The following is a 20,830-nucleotide window of genomic DNA, read 5'->3' as shown; positions in this document are numbered from 1 at the left end:
TGATTAAATGACCCTCATTACTCTGGACATTGCTTTTCTTCTCCAGTTAAAGCAGACTCAGAGATAGGTCCTCTGCTCCAACTCGGCGCTTCTCATAACTCTAGATTATTCCAGAATGGTTTTAGGGTTTACTTTTTTAACTGAAAAAAAAATGTGAAAAAATTAAATTTCTTTTCCAGTCTATTAATAAATGTGTGGTACAGAGATCATCTTACAGATATTATATAGTAATATTGTTTGTTGTTCGGCACAGAAAAGCTTACTTAATGTTTAGTTTTCAAAAGAAAGTATTTCACATTCTATCACAATTTAATATTTTAAGTTTATTCATTTTGTGAAATATAAACATCTTAACTATTAAATACACACCTTTTGGTGTTTTTTATATCATAAATGCTTTGATTTACTTTATAAAATTAAACAAGTCATTGTTCAATTCTAGAAAAAAATTAACCCATAAACCAACTAAAAATAAAATTATGTAACTGGTAAATCTGTGCCCCAAGTTAAAACTGTATCTTTGAGTATTCAAAACAGATATAATTGTCATTGGCAATTATAAACTGTAGGAAAAAAATATTTTATTTAAATGACTCTTCAAGTTAATGAGCTGGGGGAGAATTTAACAAGAAGTTTCAAGTAACAATATGTACAATAACAAGAACAGGAAACAGCCAGGTGGCAGCAGTGCACTTCTTTAATCCCGTGCTCGGGAGGCAGAGCCAGACAGATCTCTTTGAGTTCGAGGCCAGCCTGGGCTACAGAGCAAGATCCAGGACAGGCACCAAAACTGCACAGAAAAACTGTCTCAAAAAAAAAAAAAAAAAAAAAAAAAAAAAAAAGGAACAGAAAATGTTCCTAAAGTCCATCAATAAGATGAGGAAACAGAGTGTGGTATATCTGTGCTCTATACAGTGTAATGAAAATTCATGAGAGCAAGGTGGAACCTTGGAAATACAACACTAGGTGAAAAGGTGAGTCACATAAAATACGCTCAATTACACTGATGTGACACCCAAAAGTGAACGAAGCAAAGCAGTACATGACAGAGACACAAATGTATGTCAAAACTACAGAGCAAAGCAGTCTTAGCAGAGCTGAGACTTGGGTGGCCTCTAATGGGACTGGCATCAGGCAAAGATGCTCTTTTCCAAAGAGGCTGATGGTGTATTATTGTTCCTTTTTGCAATTCTTGATGTTCTAACTGTATTTTATCAATAATTTTATATGTGTGTGTGCGCGCATTCAGACTTGGGATTGAACCCAAGGCCTCATGCATGGTAAGCACACACTCTACCACTGAACCACACGCTCAAACAAACTTTAAAGCAGAGCACAGTGATTGAAATGTGGTATCTGCATCCTTGAACAGCACCTAACCGGCAAAGTCTAATGGGCAAGAGTGGAGCGGCTTCCCTGTCACTCACTGGCTTTGCAAATTCGGCATAAAGTACCTTCCTAGAACTTCGGCCACATGAGATTTGAATGACTCTAAAACAAAGAGAGAAATAAAAAGATATCCTTTTTAGGGATAATTTGGTATATTCTTAATTTACAAATTGAACCAGTAACAATTAAATTAAGAGCAGGAGGGCCTCCAAAATAGCTCAGGAGAATGTGCCTGACAACCTGAGCTCAATTCCCAGCATCCACATGATAGGAGAAAACAAGTTATCCTCTGACCTTCACACCTTAACACAAGCGTGCATGTGCGTGCACACACAATAAATAAATAAATAAATAAATAAATAAATTTTCCTCTCAAAACCAGAAAAAATTTAAATATATGTACTGCTGAGGATCCACTATTCTCTACACGGCATATACTTTTAGAAATAATTTTTTCAGATAACCAAGATCTAAATTGGGCAGCAGTCCCCTCAGCGTGTTAAGGTTTGGATTTGTCTTCTGACCCTTTACCCATTCTGTTTGGGGGTGTGACTTGGCAGAAACCCGAGATTGACCTCAATGCAAGCAACCTCGCCCCACCCAGAGAGTTATTTCATCTTCTCCATCCTGTTCCTTCCAGGTGAGGAGGTCTTGGGTGATCCCTTCTCTGTCAAATGAGGAAAGTTACCCTGTGCCCACCACGATTATGGTATGAATTACATAAATGAGCTCATGTAAAACATTCAGGGTGCCAAAGGTAGCATATGCAAGTGTTTGCTATGATGTGTGTTTGACAACATTATTGTTTTATGAACTTCACCTAAGATTGAATAAGAAAATTTGTACTTAGTGGAATTCTACCCACCAAAATCAATAATTTATTCCTCTGAGATTAATTGACCTTATGGCGCTCCAGCTCCCGCTTAGCAGTAAGGGCTAAATCTAGAAGCTCCTCAGCCTAGAGTCTGGGTTAACCCTATAACACAGAGGCAGCTGTAGGGTCTGGGTTAACCCTATAATGCAGAGGCAGCTGTAGGGTCTGGGTTAACCCTATAATGCAGAGGCAGCTGTAGGGTCTGGGTTAACCCTATAATGCAGAGGCAGCTGTACAAAACCAGCTTACTGTCAAACACCCTGTTCCCTAAAGGGTTTTGCTCAAAGGCTGCCTCATCATGAGTAAACTTTCTAAAAGGAAGCACAGGAGCCATGAGGAGCTAGAGGATCACACTTTGTCATTCCTGGAAGGATTTGTGAGCTCCTGACCCAGGCATCTGAGAACTCCTAGGCATAGAGAGACATCCACTCCACAGCAGGACAGACAACCACAGTGAACTGCCTCATCCTGTGCTGCATTCTCCTTCCAGCCAGGGCTGTGGTAAATGACTACATAACTTTTTTTTGTACTTAATATTATATCTAGGGATGGGTGACAAGTTAAACCCAACTAAGAAGCCTATGAACGGTCACCAAATCTCAGGCAGAAACTACCAGTCAAGTTGATACTCCAGACTGCCCTCACTTCTCACCCTCGATTCCCTCCAGGAAAAACAGTGTAGGTTGAAACAGCAAAAAGGGAATCCTAAAATTATTTTGTTGAATTCCCACCACTCTCTTGTGGCTGAAACTCACTTTATTGGGAGTATTTTTGACCACTCTCTCCATACAGAATTATTTTGAGAAAAATTTGGGAAGTTATCCTCAGAGCCTGAGCCTGATCTCAATTTTGGGAGTCCTTGCAAAGATCTCCACTCACACTCACCTTCAGCTCTTCACATGTCAAAGCATGACACCAGCACCCGGGGCCTTGGTGGATGAAGAGAGTTATTTGTGCGGCTTGGGATGACATCAGGTGCTGCGGATCAGTAACCGCCTTATTTCACGGCTAGGAACTCACCTTCTAACAGCCTCTGTCAAGGGTTGGCAACATTTTCTGGAAAATAAACACTTAAGGCTTTTGTGAGCCACACTGTCTCTGTCACATCTCCCTTCCTCTATGGATCATCGTAAGAGAGTCACAATACAGAAACCGGAGTACACGGTTAAGTTCCAGTGAAATTTTTATGTATGGGCACCAGTTGAATTTCATAAAATTTTCACAGATCGTGAAATATTCTACTGATGTCTCTGTGAGCATTTATAGATATGAAAACTATTCTTAGCTCACAGTATCAAAAAATAGATAGTGGGCCAGATTTAGCCAGCCCCTACACCCTACCTATCTACAGAACACAGTAATGTATATAATTACAAAGACCATTTAGCTTCCTATACGCTTATCGTGCTTTTATCCTTTCAGAACTAAGTTAATATTCCTTAATCAGTCATTCCTCCCTAACACAATGGGGAGGTAGGGGCTTGTTTTATCAATAATAGAATGTAAAGCATTCAAACATAATAGTCAGGGAAGGTTCACAGTAATCAGACATGGGGAGCGGGCTGGTTTATTCTGGTTTGGTTTGTGGGCAGTGCCACAGGGGGAACCCAGGGCTTCACAAATGCTAGCCAAGCACTCTGCCTCTGTGCTACATCCCCATCCCAGGAAGAAAGGTGGTTTGGGCAGGATTTCCACCTTGATCCCTGCTTGGCCACTGTCTGTGTTCATCAAGTACACACTTTTCTTGTGTGGCACTGCATGAATAACCGTGGCTGTGTTAAAATACAGTCTTAAGGATCTTTCGTGATCCAGGGTGATGACACTCTTTAATGCATCATTAATGTGTGCGATAATTAGTCTACATGTGTGGCTGGGCAGGCTATTGCCCCATCAGAAATCAGTGGCTGCTGCAAGTTAGCAGGAACGCCTCTGAGAGGAGCACGTATGCACAGGGCTGTCTCCAGATACAGTATTCCGGTCTTGTTTTTAACATTTGTTTTCCTCCTGAGGACAGCAGGTGCTGAGCAAGCATCTCGGGACCCTGCTGCAGTCCACTGGCTCATGTCCTCATGTCTGACTTTTCGTCCCCCATTTAGTAGCATTCCTTTTTCACCCCACCCCATTCCTGTCTCCTGTCCTCCCATGAGAACACACACACACACACACACACACACACACACACACACACACACACACACACACTTTGTCTGGATACACAAGGCTCACAGAATATTTTCAACAAGCTGCCGAAGGTCCGTAGGTTCAAGTGAATCCTGTCCTAGCTAGTCAAAACTCAAGACTGTGGCTGGAGGTCCTCCAGAGACTTGACTACCCTCCTCACAAACACTACCCTACCTTGCCATGGTGGCACACCCACGTTCTCTTACCCTCTCGCTTCCTCCTGCCTGGCCCCCACCACCATGAATGTGGAAGAGGACACTGGATCTTGTTTACAGGACTCAACATTTGAGCAGTCAGACAGATGCACTGCTCTGGCAAAGCCTTTCCTTTGTGCCCCTGGATTCAGTCAGAACTGCTTGTCAGGGGACTTTTCTCACACTATAGGGAATCACCAAATAAAGTATCACCAGCAGATACTAAACTTTTTAAGATACTAGTGATCCTCTGAGACACAATTCCACAAAGATCCATGTAGAACTCTTCTTTAGGCAATCCCTCCACATAATGGCCATCCCCCATTACCACTTAGAAGATCACCAAAGCATTCACCACCAATTCAAAATTATAAAATAGCGGCTTTGTGCAGAATGCACCCCAAATCACAGACCCAGAAATAAACCAGGAAAGCAAGTCACCCTAAACTGCTATTTTCTTCCATCCTATCCAATTAGCAAAAAATATCTCTGTCAAGTTCTTTCCTCCTCATTCAGTATTCTGAAATAAAAGAACATGAACTCCTATTCTTCTCTAAAAGCTGATCCCTAAACTCTGCTCTTATGGAAGAAAAGAAATCAAACTCCTTGAGGAGTTCTTCTCTTTTCCTAATACTGTTCTGGAGTCTCTAACACCCAGTGATGAAACATTTCCTATGGGTAATTAATCCTAAGCAACTCCCATTGAAAAGAAAGCAACAAAGCTCATTTTGTGAGGCTACAGTGTTGACCTGTTTGTGCCACTCATTTAAATTTATAAAACTCTGAGCTCCCATTGTAAAACAGAATAGTGGGAGGAAGACCTGAACTCAGACGCCTCACACAGACCACCCACGTTGCCCTAAAAGGCAGTCCGTGCAATGACGTAATCCAGAAGGGTGCCTAGAGTGAAGTGGGTTTATTTTTGAGAGAGAGTTAATTTTGCTTGAGTTTAATTCATAAATAATGGTAATCTCTCCCTAAAGGCTGCGCCTCAATCAACTGAGAAGACACTCTCTTTATAAGATAATTATTTTTAATACAAGCTATCAATTACTGAGTGCTTTGTCTCCAGGAATGATGCTTAATAGCTTTATAAACACTTACCTTATTTAACTTAAACAACTAACCCTATTGTGTAGTCATTATTATCTCCATTTTATAGATGAGGAAATCAAGTGTCAGAGAGGTTAAGTGGCTGGCCTAAGGTCACACAGACAATAAAATGCAAACCCAGGACTGTCTAACTAAAAGCCTGTATACAATGTTTCTCCACTAAATAATTTCATGTGTCTGTAAACAAGGGACACAAATTACATCAATTTTATCCTTACATAGTTAGCTACGATCCAGTGATTCCTAATGTGTGGTTCCAAGAAACATTTTAAAAACAAAGATTGTGCCAGGCAGTGGTGCACACGCCTTTAATCCCAGCACCTGGAAGGCAGAGGCAGGAAGATCTCTGTGAGTTTGAGGTCAGACTGGTCTACAGAGTGAGTTCCAGGACAGCCAGGGCTACACAGGGAAACCCTGTCTTGAAAAACAAAGATTGTGACCATTTTTTTTTAAAATGAAATCTTGTCATTTACAGCAAAATTAATGAAACCAGACAGCAGTATATTGAGTGAAGTAAGCCAGGCAAAGAAAGACAAATTATGCCTGCTGATTAGAAACTAAAAATGTTGATCTCTAAAGAGCTAAAATGGGGTAGAAGATAGAGAGAAAACGGACAATGGGGATCAAAAAAAATGGTTAGATGGAAGAGGAAGCATCTTTTTCTATAGCACAATGGAAGGCTGCAGTTTATAACCATCTATGACATATGCTGTGGGTAACTAGACGGACCTCAAAACACAGAGAAGTAAGAAATGTTCAAAGACATGGAAATGACATTTACAGGTTTTCATCACTATATACCGCATGATGTATTGAATTATCACACTATACCCCACATGCATGTGTCAATTAAAATGGAACCAAGTGGCGGCTGGATCTGAGTTGCTAAGCATTCTCTATCCAGTTCATGACAATGAAGGACTGTAGATTCAACCCTTGATTCTTCTGTGAAAAGAAGTGAATCATAGCTCAATGCTGCCCAAGAGAGACTCAGGAACAGGTGAGTCACAGAAGCAGATGACGATCTGAAATGCCAGATAACTTCATTTCCCACCCAAAATCCCATTGCCTCATGGAACTTTTCTGGAATCACTGAAAACCTCAGCCACAGGGAAAATTTTGGACTTTATTGTGTATATTATAAACACACACATACACAAATATATATGTGTGTGTGTGTATATACATATATATATATATTATGAAGCCTGCATAAAAGGGGACAGATTTGAATTCTAATTTGCATGCCTAATAATCACATGAAGTATGTAACTTTACATTGAAAGAGACGTGTGGCCTAGTCTTAACTCGGCCATTTGCCCATAATTTTCCATAAACAGTGGTAATGGGGACTACTTCATACAGGGTCTCTATTAAGTTCAACTGCCCTCATGTCTACAAGCTCTTAGCACAGGGCCTGGCACACAGCTGCCACCCTCCCCCATCCTAAACAGCAAAACACCTTCTGTTTAGGCTGATTGTTTCAAGCATCAAAGGCAGAATATTCCAGTAGAAAAACACATAGCTAGCCCTAGGACAAGGTGATCTGTTGCACTATGATCTGAAGAGGCAATTCGGAAAATTAGCTTTCAGTAGACTCAGCTGTCTAACACACAGAGAGCAAAAGTGAGTTATCATGATATCCAGGAAAAACAAGATTAATGACACCCTCAAATAAAATCTCCTCAGGGATGACATACTAATTTTTTTTAATTTAAAAAAAATTGAATCATGAAAAAGAAGTAACTTAGATAAAATGGCTTTTCTCCCCCCAGTTTGCTAATGCATGCCCCATTCCCTGAATATCCTGAATATCCTGCATCTTAACTCTCCTTGTCTCAAGTAGTTTACTTGTTTGTTTGTTTGTCTGATAATTTGTTCTTTGAGACAGAGTAGCCTTGAGCAGGCTGGATCTTGCTGTGTAGACCAAGAGCGACAAGTACTCTTAACCACTGAGCCACCTCTCCAGCCCCTGTCCCAGGTAATTTCAACATGAAGATTTAAAAGCAGATCTCAGATGTGATGCCAGTGAGCAGACTTTCATAACTTGCAGAATGATGTCCCTTGCATTTTTCTCATAGACATACGCATGGCTGCCTGGAAGCTCTTTGGAATTCAGTCACCCTTACCCTTATCCAAAGATGATTCGTTTCTGCACCCTCCATGGATATATGAAAGTGTAACTAGTACCAATCCCTGTGTATTCTGCTGGCTTCCTTCCATACATATATATCTATCATAAAGCTTAATTTATTAACTACAGTAGGTGAGTAATAATAATAAAATAGAACAACTCTATTCATTAAAATTCATTAATTTTATGCATACCATATTTATGTAAGAGCAATGCCTCTACCAACATCTTATTGAACTGTTCTTCCCCTTCTTGCCATCTTGTGAGATATTAGCTGTATCTCTGCTCATACATTTATCTGGACGTAAAGGCATAGTCTGGTGAATGGGGGATGCTCTGGCAAATTCAACTCTACCAACAACTTCACATAAAGGACGGCAAAGCTCACAAAGGGCTCTATTTTTGCCAAAATATCTAAAAGCAGTATTTCTAAATTAGACCTGCCATGCAATGATAATTAAAATGTCTGGACTGCTAAGAGAGCTAAATAAAGCATCTGCCACTAGAGTTGGCATTACAGAATAATGTAGTTGAGATTAGCACCTCCAAACAACAAGATGACCATTTATTACTGGTAACAGACATCTCTCTGGAGATCACCATGGTAACATTCATCCCTTCCAACAATCCCTGACACCACACACTGAACAGTTTTAAATTAAATCATGGTTACAAAACATAATGAAAACTTAAGATGACATACCAATAGTCTTATCTCCATTGCCAAAGAAACTACAATGTAAGGTTACATTTTTTCAATATTTAATCACAACTATTGTAGACAATTTTTGTAAATTAAAATACCAATACCAATGAGCTACTGGCCAAAAGCCAAGGGTAGCATATTACCATATCAGCAAATATTTATAAAAGTAGGATGTAAAGCAGAGGCAGTTTGTTATGACTTTAAACGTTGTTAACAATAAGAAATCCCAATAACTCAGACTTACAAAATTATCAATACATATTAGTGGGCAACAACATTTAAGAGTAAGAGTTCTAATAATTTCTTCAGAATTTTAGAGTTTCTGTACTTGCATGCCAAAGCATTGATGGGATACGACAGTTACCCTGGAGAGAAATAACATTTTCAACCAGGCTGGGAAGGTGGGCAAGACCCCAACTCCAGCTTCAGAAGCCACAGTGGCTGTTCAGTATGAGCTGTTCATGTATCTAATTATAAAGCAACCTTTGCGTCCCCACTGTGAAACTGTCGACAAGCTCTGTATTTAAAAGCTTTTGTCTCAGGATGGAAAGCTACTGAGAAAGCCATCAAAGGTTCCACAAGATTAAGAGTTTCATGGATATGTGTGGTCCCATAACCTATCACTTTTCAATGTTTACATAATGAAAAGTTTCAACTATACACTGAAGTGCAAATATCATGGACATCTGTGTACCCACAACCAAGTGACAGATTTGTAATGCTTAGACTGAGTCACAGAAGGCCCTTTTAAATGGTAAACAATTACCTAGGAAAATAAAAATCTGCGGATAGCTCTCCCCACCACCACCCTCCCGCCGGCTAATATCCTGTACTGCACTGAATGTTTTCAGTCACCCTATAAACAGTACTGGACTATACACACCAATCTACAGCTTGTTCATCCCCAGCATTTTTATTTCTAAAAATGATCCATGTTGACACAAGCACATTTAGTTCATTTATTTTAATTACTACATAAAGTTTATTGCATGATTACAGCACATGTTATTTTATTCCCTGAAAGGCCAGTTAGGTTGTTTGTTTGTTTTTAATTTTCCTTAATCTAAAAAACACAGAAATGAATATTCGTATCCATGTCCCAGTGCACATCTACCATGACTCCTCAAGGCACAACCTCTAAAGGCACTGTACTGCAGGGTACATATATCCGTGGCATTACCAGGAGCTGCCAACTGTTGTTGTTGTTGCTGCTGCTGTTGTTGTTTTGCAGTAATCTAACCAAGACTGGCATCCTGACTCAGCCCACACAAAGCCCCAGGTTTGATCCCACCACCACCACCACCAAAAAAAAAAAAAAAAAATCTGATAATCCCCCCCAAAAGTAATCAGACTAAATAACACCCTAATCATCAGCGTCTGGGGTTTGAGAAGGTCCACTTCTTTAATCTCCATCCTCAACTGAGACTGCCAGAGCCTCTGCTTTGCCTACATGGTGGCTATAAGACAGCATCTCATTACATTTTCCTGACCACGTTGAGGCTGAGCATCCCTGCATTTTACTGGCCATTTAGACCATCAATGTGACTTAACTTTTCCAGGTCCTCACTAGCAAATGGAGATAATAGTGCCCCCTCTCAGGGATGTTTTAGAACTGATTACAAAGCATTTGTTCCAGTGCTATAACATGTCAGTAGATTTTTTTAAAAAAATCAGCTAGATGGCCTAGTAAGCAAAGGAGCTTGCCGCCAACTTTGACAACATTGAGTTCGATCGCTTGGATCCACATGGTGCAAGGAGAAAACTGACATACTCATGCTATTATGGCTATGTATGTGAATAAGGAGGTTTGAAACAGAAAATGCTTCTTCCATTTCTCCCAAGTTTGTAGTCTCCTCAGGATGATTACTGCAAGCCTCAGAAAGCAGACTCCTTGCAACCCCTCTTGCTCAATCAAGACAGCTCCCCAAGATAAGAAGCCCATACTGTCTGTTTCTAGTGTCCATTCAGGAAAAATGCAGCCAGCCACACAAGGTGTAAACTAGACCTCAGTCAATACACATGTGACTGGCCCCTTGTTTGTGACAGGATCATTATCTTGAATCTCAGCATTGTTTTGTCACAGAGTAAAGGGAACTCTGAAAAACAGGGTGGTAGAGGTTGACAGGGACTTGCCATACCCAAGTATTTCCTGGAGTAGAAATATAGCCAGGCCTTCATAAACTCCACTAGTCCCAAGGCCGTTCCATGTCCCCCACAGGGCCACAGTGATCTTGCATATGCAAAGAGAAAGGCAATCATGCATTTATTGAAAAACTAAGTCATGTGTTATAAAAGCAATTATCAAAAGTGTATTGACTCTGTTCTTGGTAGCGCACACCTCTAATCCCAGTGCTCTGAGAGCAGAGGCAGGCAGATCTCTTGTGAGTTTAAGGTCAGCCAGGTCTACAAATGGAGTTCCAGGCTAGCCAGGGCTACACAGTGAGACCCTGTCTCAAACAAACAGAGTATATTGAGCAGGCAGAGTGGCACCTGTCTGTCTTCCCTCACTCAGGGGGCTGAGACAGTAGCATTTCAGATTTGATGTGGGCTTGGACAGTGAATTCCAATCTAATATAGAATACATAGTGAAATCTAATCTTTAAAAAAAAAATAAAAATAAAAAGTGTGCTCTGCCCGGACTCGTGACATATTTAATGCCCTATGATCAATTGCCTTCACTTGCTTCTGACCTTTCCCTTGTGGACGGCTGTGCTCGTCTTTGCGACCTTAGCTGGCAGAGTCAGGAAACATACACAGCTGCATGCCAGCCCTATCGCGTAGTCCTGACATCAGCACCCGCTGGTGACTGGCAGGGCCTGCTCGGATGTGCTTTCATATCATCTAAAGTTCATGATTACTATCCCCTGCAATCAATTTCAACTGGCACGCAGACACCAGAAACTCCTCAGTAACTACGCTCAGAGGTTCTCTCTCCTCTCCAGAACTGACTCCAGACTCAGCTGTAGCCCAAATATAATTAGACCGCCCTCTGAAACTATCTAGGTGCAAGGCTTTCTTCCTCACAGGAGTGCCAAGTTTCCACTTTCCAGAACTTAAACTGCCATATAAAATGCTCTAGCAAGGATGAGTAATTAGACACTGGAATGGAAAATTAACTGTGTTTTTATTTAGAGCACTTATTTTAACAAGACTTTTTTTTCAAACTATTATTAAATTGCAATAAAAATAAATTAAATTCTGAGAATTTACAAAGACATTCTGTTTTGAAAAAAAAAAAAAAAAAAACACTCTCCTGGAGAGTATTTATTTTATTTAATGCCATGAAGTCTGTGTAAGGTTCAGATCAGAATCTCATTATTAATGAGTCCTAATGCTGATTCTATATCAGCCACACTTGCTGTGGAGAGACACGTTTGCAGCTCTCTGGCAGCTAAAACAGCGGGCACTGATGTGTAGGCCCCCTGGTCCTCTCTTTTCCCTGTCCTGCTGTTTGTGGTAGACATGCATCCTTGCAGCAGAATGCTTTGTGAGCAGTCTATGGGCACCTATGGCTTTTGCAAGTTCCTGGGTAGGAAGGAGGATGCTGGCTCATCCAGATGTGACCCCATCTCAAGGGACACACTGGAAACAGTTCTTCTACCCAACAGAAATACCAAGCAAATACTTCCTAAAAGAAGATGCGCAAATCTCCTATCACCCAAATCCTTGCAGCCCTTCAATTGTATCCCAGTTAAGTGCTGGTAAACTAGCTCAACCATGAGCCACAAAATTTACTCCAGGACAGGACAAATGGCAGAAATGGGAGAGCTGACTCCCCCACTCCCACACAAGGTGACAAGCTTGGGCCATCAGAGTTGCTCACTTGTCATTTGCTCCTCCTGCAGCCCTCCCAAGCTCAGAAGCTCCAAAGCCATCCTCCGAAAGAGAAATAAACCCTCAAAATGCTTTAGATATGACATTTCATCCGCCGCCGCGCCGCCGCCGCCGCCGCCGCCGCCGCAGCTTATCCACCCCCCATGAATGGTAAATGATGGGCAGTTCCAGGCTGCAGGGAACTCCACTTAAGGTGCCTAGCATGAATCTAAGAAGAATCAGTGTTACCTGTTTATTGTCTGTGGACAGTGATTTCAGAAGCCACCTTTATTTGGTCTGTACAACAAAATGCTCTAAAATATCCTGTGGTAGAAAATGGAACCTGAGCAGCCTCAAGATTTCACAGAAATCGACTCTTTCTCTTTGTCTCTATTACCTTGGTTTTTTTTTTCCTTCCTAGTCTCGATTTACAATTTAAACAACCATTTCAATCCTTACTGCTTCTCATATAGACTGCTGCAAAACCTACAGTGTGCTAAAATTAACGTTACACTGTCTATATTTGCATTATAAATTCAGTCTTCCATCTCAAAGAATAAACAGCCTGCATGCCTATATGTAACTGGCCTTATAAATGAGTATGTCTATGTCTGTGTGTATATTTCATGCAAATATAAATATTCATTTAATTAAATTATTGAATTCAGTGATACCAAGGATTGTAGCAATGGAAGAGGCATTTTAACTCTGCACAAAATTTCCAATCTTTTTCCCACCTGCCATTAGAAAGATCAGCGGCAGCCCAGACTCTGCTGGTAAACAGTTCATAAGCTCTTAAAGCCAGTTCCTAAGGAACCCCTCAGTGTCTCAATTGAATCTCTTTAAAGAGAAATTATAAAATTTGAGAGGGGGTAAGTCAACAGCTCCTCTCCGAATCTATCCTGACCCTGAGGAAGTCCCCAACGACGCTGTATGTCCCTCAGTGTGTTCACCCTTCAAATAGCAATAGGAGAAACCACTGTGAGTCATTGTTACTAAAGCCTGCTTGCCTCTGGCAGCATTGATAACGATCATTTTCCCAGACCCTGCTTTACGTTTCTCCATTAACATTCCAGGGCCCAATTCTCAAGTTCCCAATATGCTACGGGATTTGGTCTCCAACTAAAGAAGCTGAGGTTTGGAGAATCAGTGGAAGGGACTTCATGAAGCAGTTGCTGGTTCTCTAACACGGCCACAGAGTCCTGCATGTCTGGGCCTCAGTTAACTTTTCACCAGTGTGACAACCCAGTCTTTGTGATAAATGTGCCCAAGGACACCACCCCCAAAGAACTTGTTTCTCATGGACCCACCAGAGGATAAAATGTTCTCAATGCCACCTCCTAAGATAATCACCCTGTCCCAAACGCCCCTTTTAATTGGTTGACTGTCCCCTGGGTGCGACCGCACGAGTTTATCCAGGGTGTGTAACCAAGATACAGAAATCTTCCTGATTTCTGAGAATCCTGACAAGGGCAACGGTGTAAAAAGTGGATTGGATATGTTGAAACACCAGTGTGATGCTGGCACTCTGAAAAAAAAAAATAGATAAATCTATCTTCTGCTTGGGGAGATTGACCTCTTGACCCATGCCAGCTCCAAAGCCATGGCCAGGCCTAAAGGATTGACTCTGAAGGTCACGAATAGATTCAGCAGGACCATCCTACCCAAGAAGGGGAAAGGAAGTAGACTAAAGATTGTACTAGGATAATTGAAAGTCACAGGTCTAGTGTCCAAATATCTGTATTCTCCTCCCCAAGATGAGCAAGTGGAAATGTAAGCTCCTTCTAAATAGCAACAATAAATTATAAGTAATTAATACTGTAGGTGTGTTTATCAATAACCTCACAGGAAAACCCTTAGGGTGAACTGTTGCATGTTTGTGTTTGTGGAACAAGTTACCTGTTTTCCCTGAACATTCCTCAAATTTAGAAACTCTGACCATCTCTAAAGATTTAAACACAGAGGCAATGTTTTCAAAAATTCCAGTGCCAATGGCTTTACAATCTAGTCCACTGTGAGGGGCCAGTTTTATTCAAATGACTTTCCATCAAGAGTTAATGACAATCTAAAACAGACAAATCATAAAGTGTACCTTGTTTGGGTAAACTTTGGATCACTGCCTCCACCCTAATGTTTGAGAGATGATTACTGACTTCCCATTGGCAATATATTTGACTCTGTATGAGGATTACTGTTATCAGTTTTAAAGATAAGACGTACAGGTCACATACACAATTAAGTCAAAAGTATTCTGACGGTGTGAACAGCAAACTTTGTTTAAATGGAGTCTTTCCTTAGATTTTTTTCTTTTGTAATTTAATGATAAACTTTCTTTAGTTTGGCTTAAAGAGAAGAGTTCTCCTCAGCATCTATTAAGGTAATTTAGGGGGAACTACTGGGAAACAAGATTTAGAGACCACTCTCAAAGAGTAAAATTATTGTGTTTTCAGTAAGGGGCCTGTTAAACAATACTTTTTGATGATTAGTATTCCATCAAGGGGAAAATGTTTAGTAATAAATTACTTCCAGGTGATTATCTGCCTAGTGAAAAAGATTTCCATTCCTCTGTTTACATAAATACATACTCATCTGCCTGAGGAGATTTGATATCATGCATTGCCACTTGGATTACTAAATCTAGCAACATGGACTGCTTAATTAGATAGAAGTCTTTTAAATGTGGCTTTTGTTCCACTCCTGTACTGTGTGATTATTGTACATGCTGGTAAGTCAATTTCTAGTCTTAGTGTCCAGTCTTTTGCCTGACAAAGTTCTCTTCTGCTCCAGTTATGTAAGCTGGTGGACATGGGCAAACTAAAAGATGAGAAAATTCGGTAACTTTAATTCCAGTATAAATTTCCACTTCCTCTGAATTTCTTGTATACTGCTCCTGCCACACAAGCTAAAAATCTGTCTCTACACAGAAAAATAAGTTGCTGTTTTGTTATAGATAACAGCAACTTATGGTTTCTATTTTTAATTGATTTTTAAAAGATCATACTTATCCTAGCTAAGATTTCTGAGCCTGCCTTTGACAGTTAAAAAGTGCAAAGGGCTCTGAAAACATGAAGCCCCAGAGAAGTCACTAATGGACTTCCCATGATCTTACATGTAAGGCTTCCAGTGAAATCGTAAACCCATGGAAGGCTTAAGATCCGAAAGTATGAACTGCTGTAGCCAGTTTTTATGAGTTTAATTCCACTAGAAAATCCTACTTTCTATATTTTAAGTCTCAACTACAGCAAAATCAAGACGCATTTTGAAAGGAACAATCCAGAGGAAGAATGGGAAAATAAGGCAAGAAAAGCACAGCCAAGAACCCCTTCTGCTGCAGACCATCAAGGAACTTCTAGGAGCACAGGACTAGCCTGCAACGAGGACTTCTGTCAACTCACTTTTAGCACTCACAAAACTGCCTTTGAATCATTACATTTTCTCTGTTTTATTTCCCACACAAGGTTCAATAAATCATGGAACTTACTCAGCCTAGACTGACTGTATGATGATTTTCTGGGCCTTTTTTTCCCTCTCTTTTTCCAGCAGGTTTTTTTTTTTCTTTCATGACCCAATTCTGTGACTCCTACAAGCCATGAAAAGCTGCCTTAGAATTATGGCAGAGCCCCTGAAAGTCAGCAGGTACTAAACCACCCCTAGGTCCTCAGGAACTGTATTTTCCTCCCAGGAGTCTCTCTCCTGGGCAGTGACTGAACAGGGTGCACAGGCGTCTGCCACATACACAAATCCTCAATGGGATTTGCATTATTGTAGCAAATAGATGTTCTTAAAAGAAGATTCAGCCTACTTCTCCCAGCCCAGTCTATTCACAGACCACTCATCATGTGAGGCACCACATATAGCTGACACACAAAAGTAAAAATGTCAACATGATGGATAGCTCTTGTGTTGTTTCTAAAATCTCTTTTGTGTATCTTATTTATTTCCTTGTTTGTAAAATTCAGTATTACAAGGTTTGCTGTAGGACAACAGATCCAATTCTATCTTGCTGACAAAATGTGTAATATTAATTTTATAGCCAAACAAATGTAGGGATATCTTGCTTTTGGAAGGTCCTTGCTGTATTTATTGTAGACTTGGTGGCAGGTTTAGCGGGGACTGTCAGTCGAAGCAAGGGAGAAATGAGATTCCAAGCGTTATATTTAGCAGCTTTTTATCCCAACAGTTCCCATAAGAAGTCTTTGAGAACCACTGTAGCACACACTTCAATTTTTCAAAATAGGATTTAATGAACTTGCTTCACGGCAGTCATACAACAAGCATAATGCCACAGACCCCTCTCCTCTGGAAGCAATAAATGTTTGCTTTTAATGGAAAGCATGGTGAAGAATTTCTTTGAAAAAAAATTGCCTCAACTTTTTATTTTTTTTTTCCTAGCTACTCCCACGGTTTTGGGAGCCTGAATTCCCACTCCGCCAAGAACGTTGAAAGCCGGGCCTTCTCTCACTGCACTCAAAGTGTTTTAAAGTCTTTGGATTGGTTTCCTACATATCTACGTTTTCAGTATTATTACTAAATTCTGTCTCTTTCCTATTGGTCTAGCTTTTGTGAAGAGGGGACACCAGGTCTGAGAGATATTTTTACTGTTACTAGTGTTGGTTTTAGTCACTTAAAAGAAACAAGGGGTTGATCCTCTGCTTGTGTCGAAACGCAGCATAGTCCAAAACTACTTCCCCAGAGAGAGATCAATTTAAGTCACGTTCGGTGAATTCAGTAGTTTGTTTTGAAGCCCAGGAAACCGATTTACTTGTAAAATTACAAAGAAGACATAAGAAGTTGGGCAATAAGGGGAAGACCACCAAACTCAAATTGAAACCGACAAACGCACTACGTGAAACCACCTAGGCACTGAATCTGGTCAAGTGTTTTGAAGTTTCTCATTGGAATTCCATAGCGCCAGAAAAGAGGGCGTTTTCTCCAAGAAGCAGGACCCGGCGCTACGGAGGTGTCCCACTCCAAGGACCGTTTGGTCTTAACCTATCTCACATTAAGGAAGCAGTACCTGCCCGGGCCGGGGTTGCAAACGCTTCGTTTTTGAAGGTCCGCCGCTCGCGAGTCTGTTCTACTTACAAGGACGCAGGAAAAGAATCCCTTGGTCCCTCTAGCTCTCGGTTTGAAAAGCAGCGGCCGGCGACCGCACAAGGGCGAAAGTACCACAGCCCACTATCTCCCAACGATTGTCTTACCGGTACAAGAGTGCAGGGGCTTGGGTCGCACCACCAACGACGGGCACACAGAGTAAAGGGAAAGTTTCTCAAAGTAGTCGCAGGTCTCCTTGGAGAGGATCTCATCGATCATGAAAGTCTTGTAGCGCCGCCTGGCTGCTTTGAGCTGGCCGGGTGAGCTCAGCCTCAGTTCCGCGTGGCAGTGCATGGTGAGCCCGGACTAGAGCCTGACGACCTGAGTGCTGCGAGCGCCGGGTCGTGCGGGACCGCGGGGGCTGGTGCGCGCGGGCTGGGGCCTGAGCCCCGCTCTTCCGCAGCCAGAGGGGCGGCGGGGCCCGGGGAGGCGCGCGGACCAGAGAGGGCACGGGCGCGCCTGCCTGCAGTGTCTACACCCACCCGCCGAGCAGCATCTTTGACTACAGCCTTTTTGGGACACCGCAGCTGTCAATCAGCGCGCACTTCCTGCAGGGCCAGGTGCGGAGCGCGAGCCGAGGGGCGTCGGCTGCTACCCCGCCCCTGCGTGTCCGTGCTGTCCGGGCGCTGACCTGCGCACCCAGGGTCGGGCTGCTCGTGCTCGCCGCCTCCCGCCGGTCCGAGTCGAGCGCTCCGCACGCCGGCTCTCTATTTTAAGACACTCGCTTCGGCTCTCCTCTCCCCCCTCCCCCAGGCTCCAGGTGTGTGTACCGGGGTGCGCGCGCGCTTGTGTGTGTGTGTGCACGCGCAGTACGGCCGGCGCGCGCCGCCTCCTCCTACGGCCCAGGCGTCCCGCCGCCGCTTTTCCGAGCTGCATCTTTCTCTGTCCCCGCTTAGAGCTAGTCCTGCCAGAGGGGGCACGGCTCCCAATCCCCTGCGGGTAGCTATGAACGCGTCTCTTGCCACGTAGTAGTCCAGGCTCCCGAGGCTCCCGGCCCCAGAGCACTCGCTTCCCGATGACCACTGTGCCTCACTTGTCCCCGCCCGGGCGGTTTCCCAGGACCGCGGCGTCCCCTTCTCAGCCCGCAGCTCCCAAGCCCGCGCTGCACCGGTGCGCTCCCGGCGTGAGGCGTTTGCACCGAGGTTGTAAACTTGATTGCCTCCGGATCCCAAACTACAAATGACCTTAGCGCAGTCCGTTACCCCAATAATAAACCGAAGGAATAATGTGTATTTGTGTGTGTTTAAATTCTGTTCATAAAACGGTTTTCTTTGCTGGGAAGGGCTAAAACAGCGGGATCGCGGCGTGTCCGTGGCCCTTCTACAGTCAGCCCAAATTCTGGCTTTTCCTTGTGCCCAATCCCAGTTTTCATTCCCAGGCATGACGGACTTCAGGTGTTTAGGGATGGTTTGCCTCTTTCTTTTTTTTCTTAGCGTCCTAATCTCAGAGTCTGTCCTAATCAATGTCTGGATGAACTTTTGTTTTCAACCACAGTCCTTGGGTGAAAGACACCGGGCCGGCACCTACGCGCCCGGGACAGCTCCTGCTGTCAGCGACGCGCCCTGCAGTGGAAAGCGACCTCCCGGTGCACTCCCGGCCCCAAGCTGTGTCCCTGAAGCGGTGTATGCGAGTCGGGAAGGAAACCGACAGTGGGACACAGAATTTTGGACACGGACAACGGGTAATGCTTCCTCGATGCTCGCACCCTGAGGGTGACCACGAGTCTTCTGGGTGTTCTCAGGGGCTGCGCGCTCCGAGCATGGCTAACTGCGGAAGCAAGTCGGGACGCGCACCCCGGCCGGTGGTTAAACTCTCGAAGGGACAAACTCGTTCAACTAATAATGAAGCACTTAGGGAAAATAGTCATTAATAGACCAAATCACAACCGAGCGTTTGCTATGGCCCGCAGCCGGGACTGACGATCTTTATTTCCCACGAGTCTGCGTCTGCCCTATTCCCTCCTCGCCATTTGGAATTGCTTCCATTTCTTCTCCAGACAGAGGCAGCCCGCCAGGACTGCAGCTAGGTACCACAGTGGTGGGCGCGTTCCTTGCTTTCATCCCTGGACCTGTGGCCTATCTGCTGTGAGGGATCGAGGACCTAGGACCTGTCCCTGATCAGTCTGAGCGCTGCTACCCTTCGCCGCGACCCGCTGCGCGAGGAGATAAGGCCAGAGACCCGGGCGCAACGCTGGCTACCGGGGCAATCCTGGGAAGCTCTCTTCGTCCCCAGGACAGTGCCACACTGTAGGCGGCCGCAAAGAAGCTGAATGCTTGGCGGGATCCGCGTCTAACCGAGGCAACAGAGAGGCGGGCTTACGGGGTTCGGAGCCCCGGCACCGGAGTGGCCGCAGGGCCGGAGCATGAGAGTGCGGCGGTGCTTAAGCCGGCAGGTTCCCCGTGGGCGCACGGAAGGCGGGCGCTCCGGCTCACTCTGCGGGAACCCAGTCTACGTACTGCGCTCCTTTCCGTCAGCCTTTTGCTCGGCACTTTTCACTCCTTCTCCTGCTAACTCTTCTTTCCCCTCTCATTTCTCCTTTCCCCTCATTTGTGGTCGCATTTGAGGCCTCTCTCTTTAGTTCCCCTCTCCTCTTTCCTTGCTTCGGTTCTGTTCTCCCTCATAGCGCGACCTTGTTTCTGTTTTATTTTTTTTCTTCCTTTCTCTTTTTCTTCTCTACCTTCTCTCTTCCCCAACTCGGGTCGGGGGTAGCATTTGTGTACCCCGTACCGGCGGAAGCTCATCAGAAGACACAGAGCTTCGAACCCTTATCCCAGATGGCAGGAATCAACCCTTGGAATGGCCTCCGCCCCCCTGACAAGTCTCCCCTAGGCAGCCATCTTTCAGCCCTCTTACTCTCTACTTCCACAGAGCTGCGGGCACAAAAATCACTTAGACCCGGCTGTAGATTTGGTTTGAAATCTAGTGAATTTTGGTAGCCAAAGAAGTAGAGCATCCCCCATCAATGCCTTCGATTTTTCTCTTTTTTCCCCACTTTTTACTAGGATGGCCAGAAATCTCGGAGGGGTCTGTAGGAGCAAATCCCCGCTGGAGGGAGAAGTGAGTGGTTCTGGATCTTGGAATCTGGAGTCTTTGGAGCTCTGGTATTCATTTTCCAATCTGACCTTGGCTTTTCTTTTGCAAACGCTAATCCTAGTTTCTACTAGGTTGGCCTTTTAGGAGCCTTGCCTTTGATTGGAATGCCCTGCCACCTCTCCCCTCCGCCCTTCTCTAGCAGAAAACAATAGAGACCCATCTCAAACACAACCTCCTTCCAAGAAGCCCTTTCTCATCCCCAGGCCTGTCCCTTGCTGTTCCTGCCTCTACCCCTCCAT

General features: G+C 43.6%; 1 protein-coding gene across 1 annotated transcript in view; it reads right to left on the bottom strand.

Moving 5' to 3' along the window:
* Barx2 (BARX homeobox 2) overlaps positions 1 to 18,167 on the bottom strand; it is a 67,700-nt gene extending 49,533 nt beyond the window's left edge. Inside the window, 1 exon segment of the mRNA XM_028879076.2 lies at positions 17,606 to 18,167. Within this exon segment, the coding sequence (XP_028734909.1) occupies positions 17,606 to 17,792 (187 nt within the window). The 5' untranslated portion in view covers positions 17,793 to 18,167.
* Between the last annotated feature and the right edge of the window lie 2,663 nt (positions 18,168 to 20,830).

Source organism: Peromyscus leucopus, chromosome 7 (assembly GCF_004664715.2).
Source record: "Peromyscus leucopus breed LL Stock chromosome 7, UCI_PerLeu_2.1, whole genome shotgun sequence".
Classification (NCBI taxonomy): domain Eukaryota; kingdom Metazoa; phylum Chordata; class Mammalia; order Rodentia; family Cricetidae; genus Peromyscus; species Peromyscus leucopus.
Note: the sequence above shows the minus strand (reverse complement) of the source record. Positions and strands in the feature narration are given on the sequence as shown.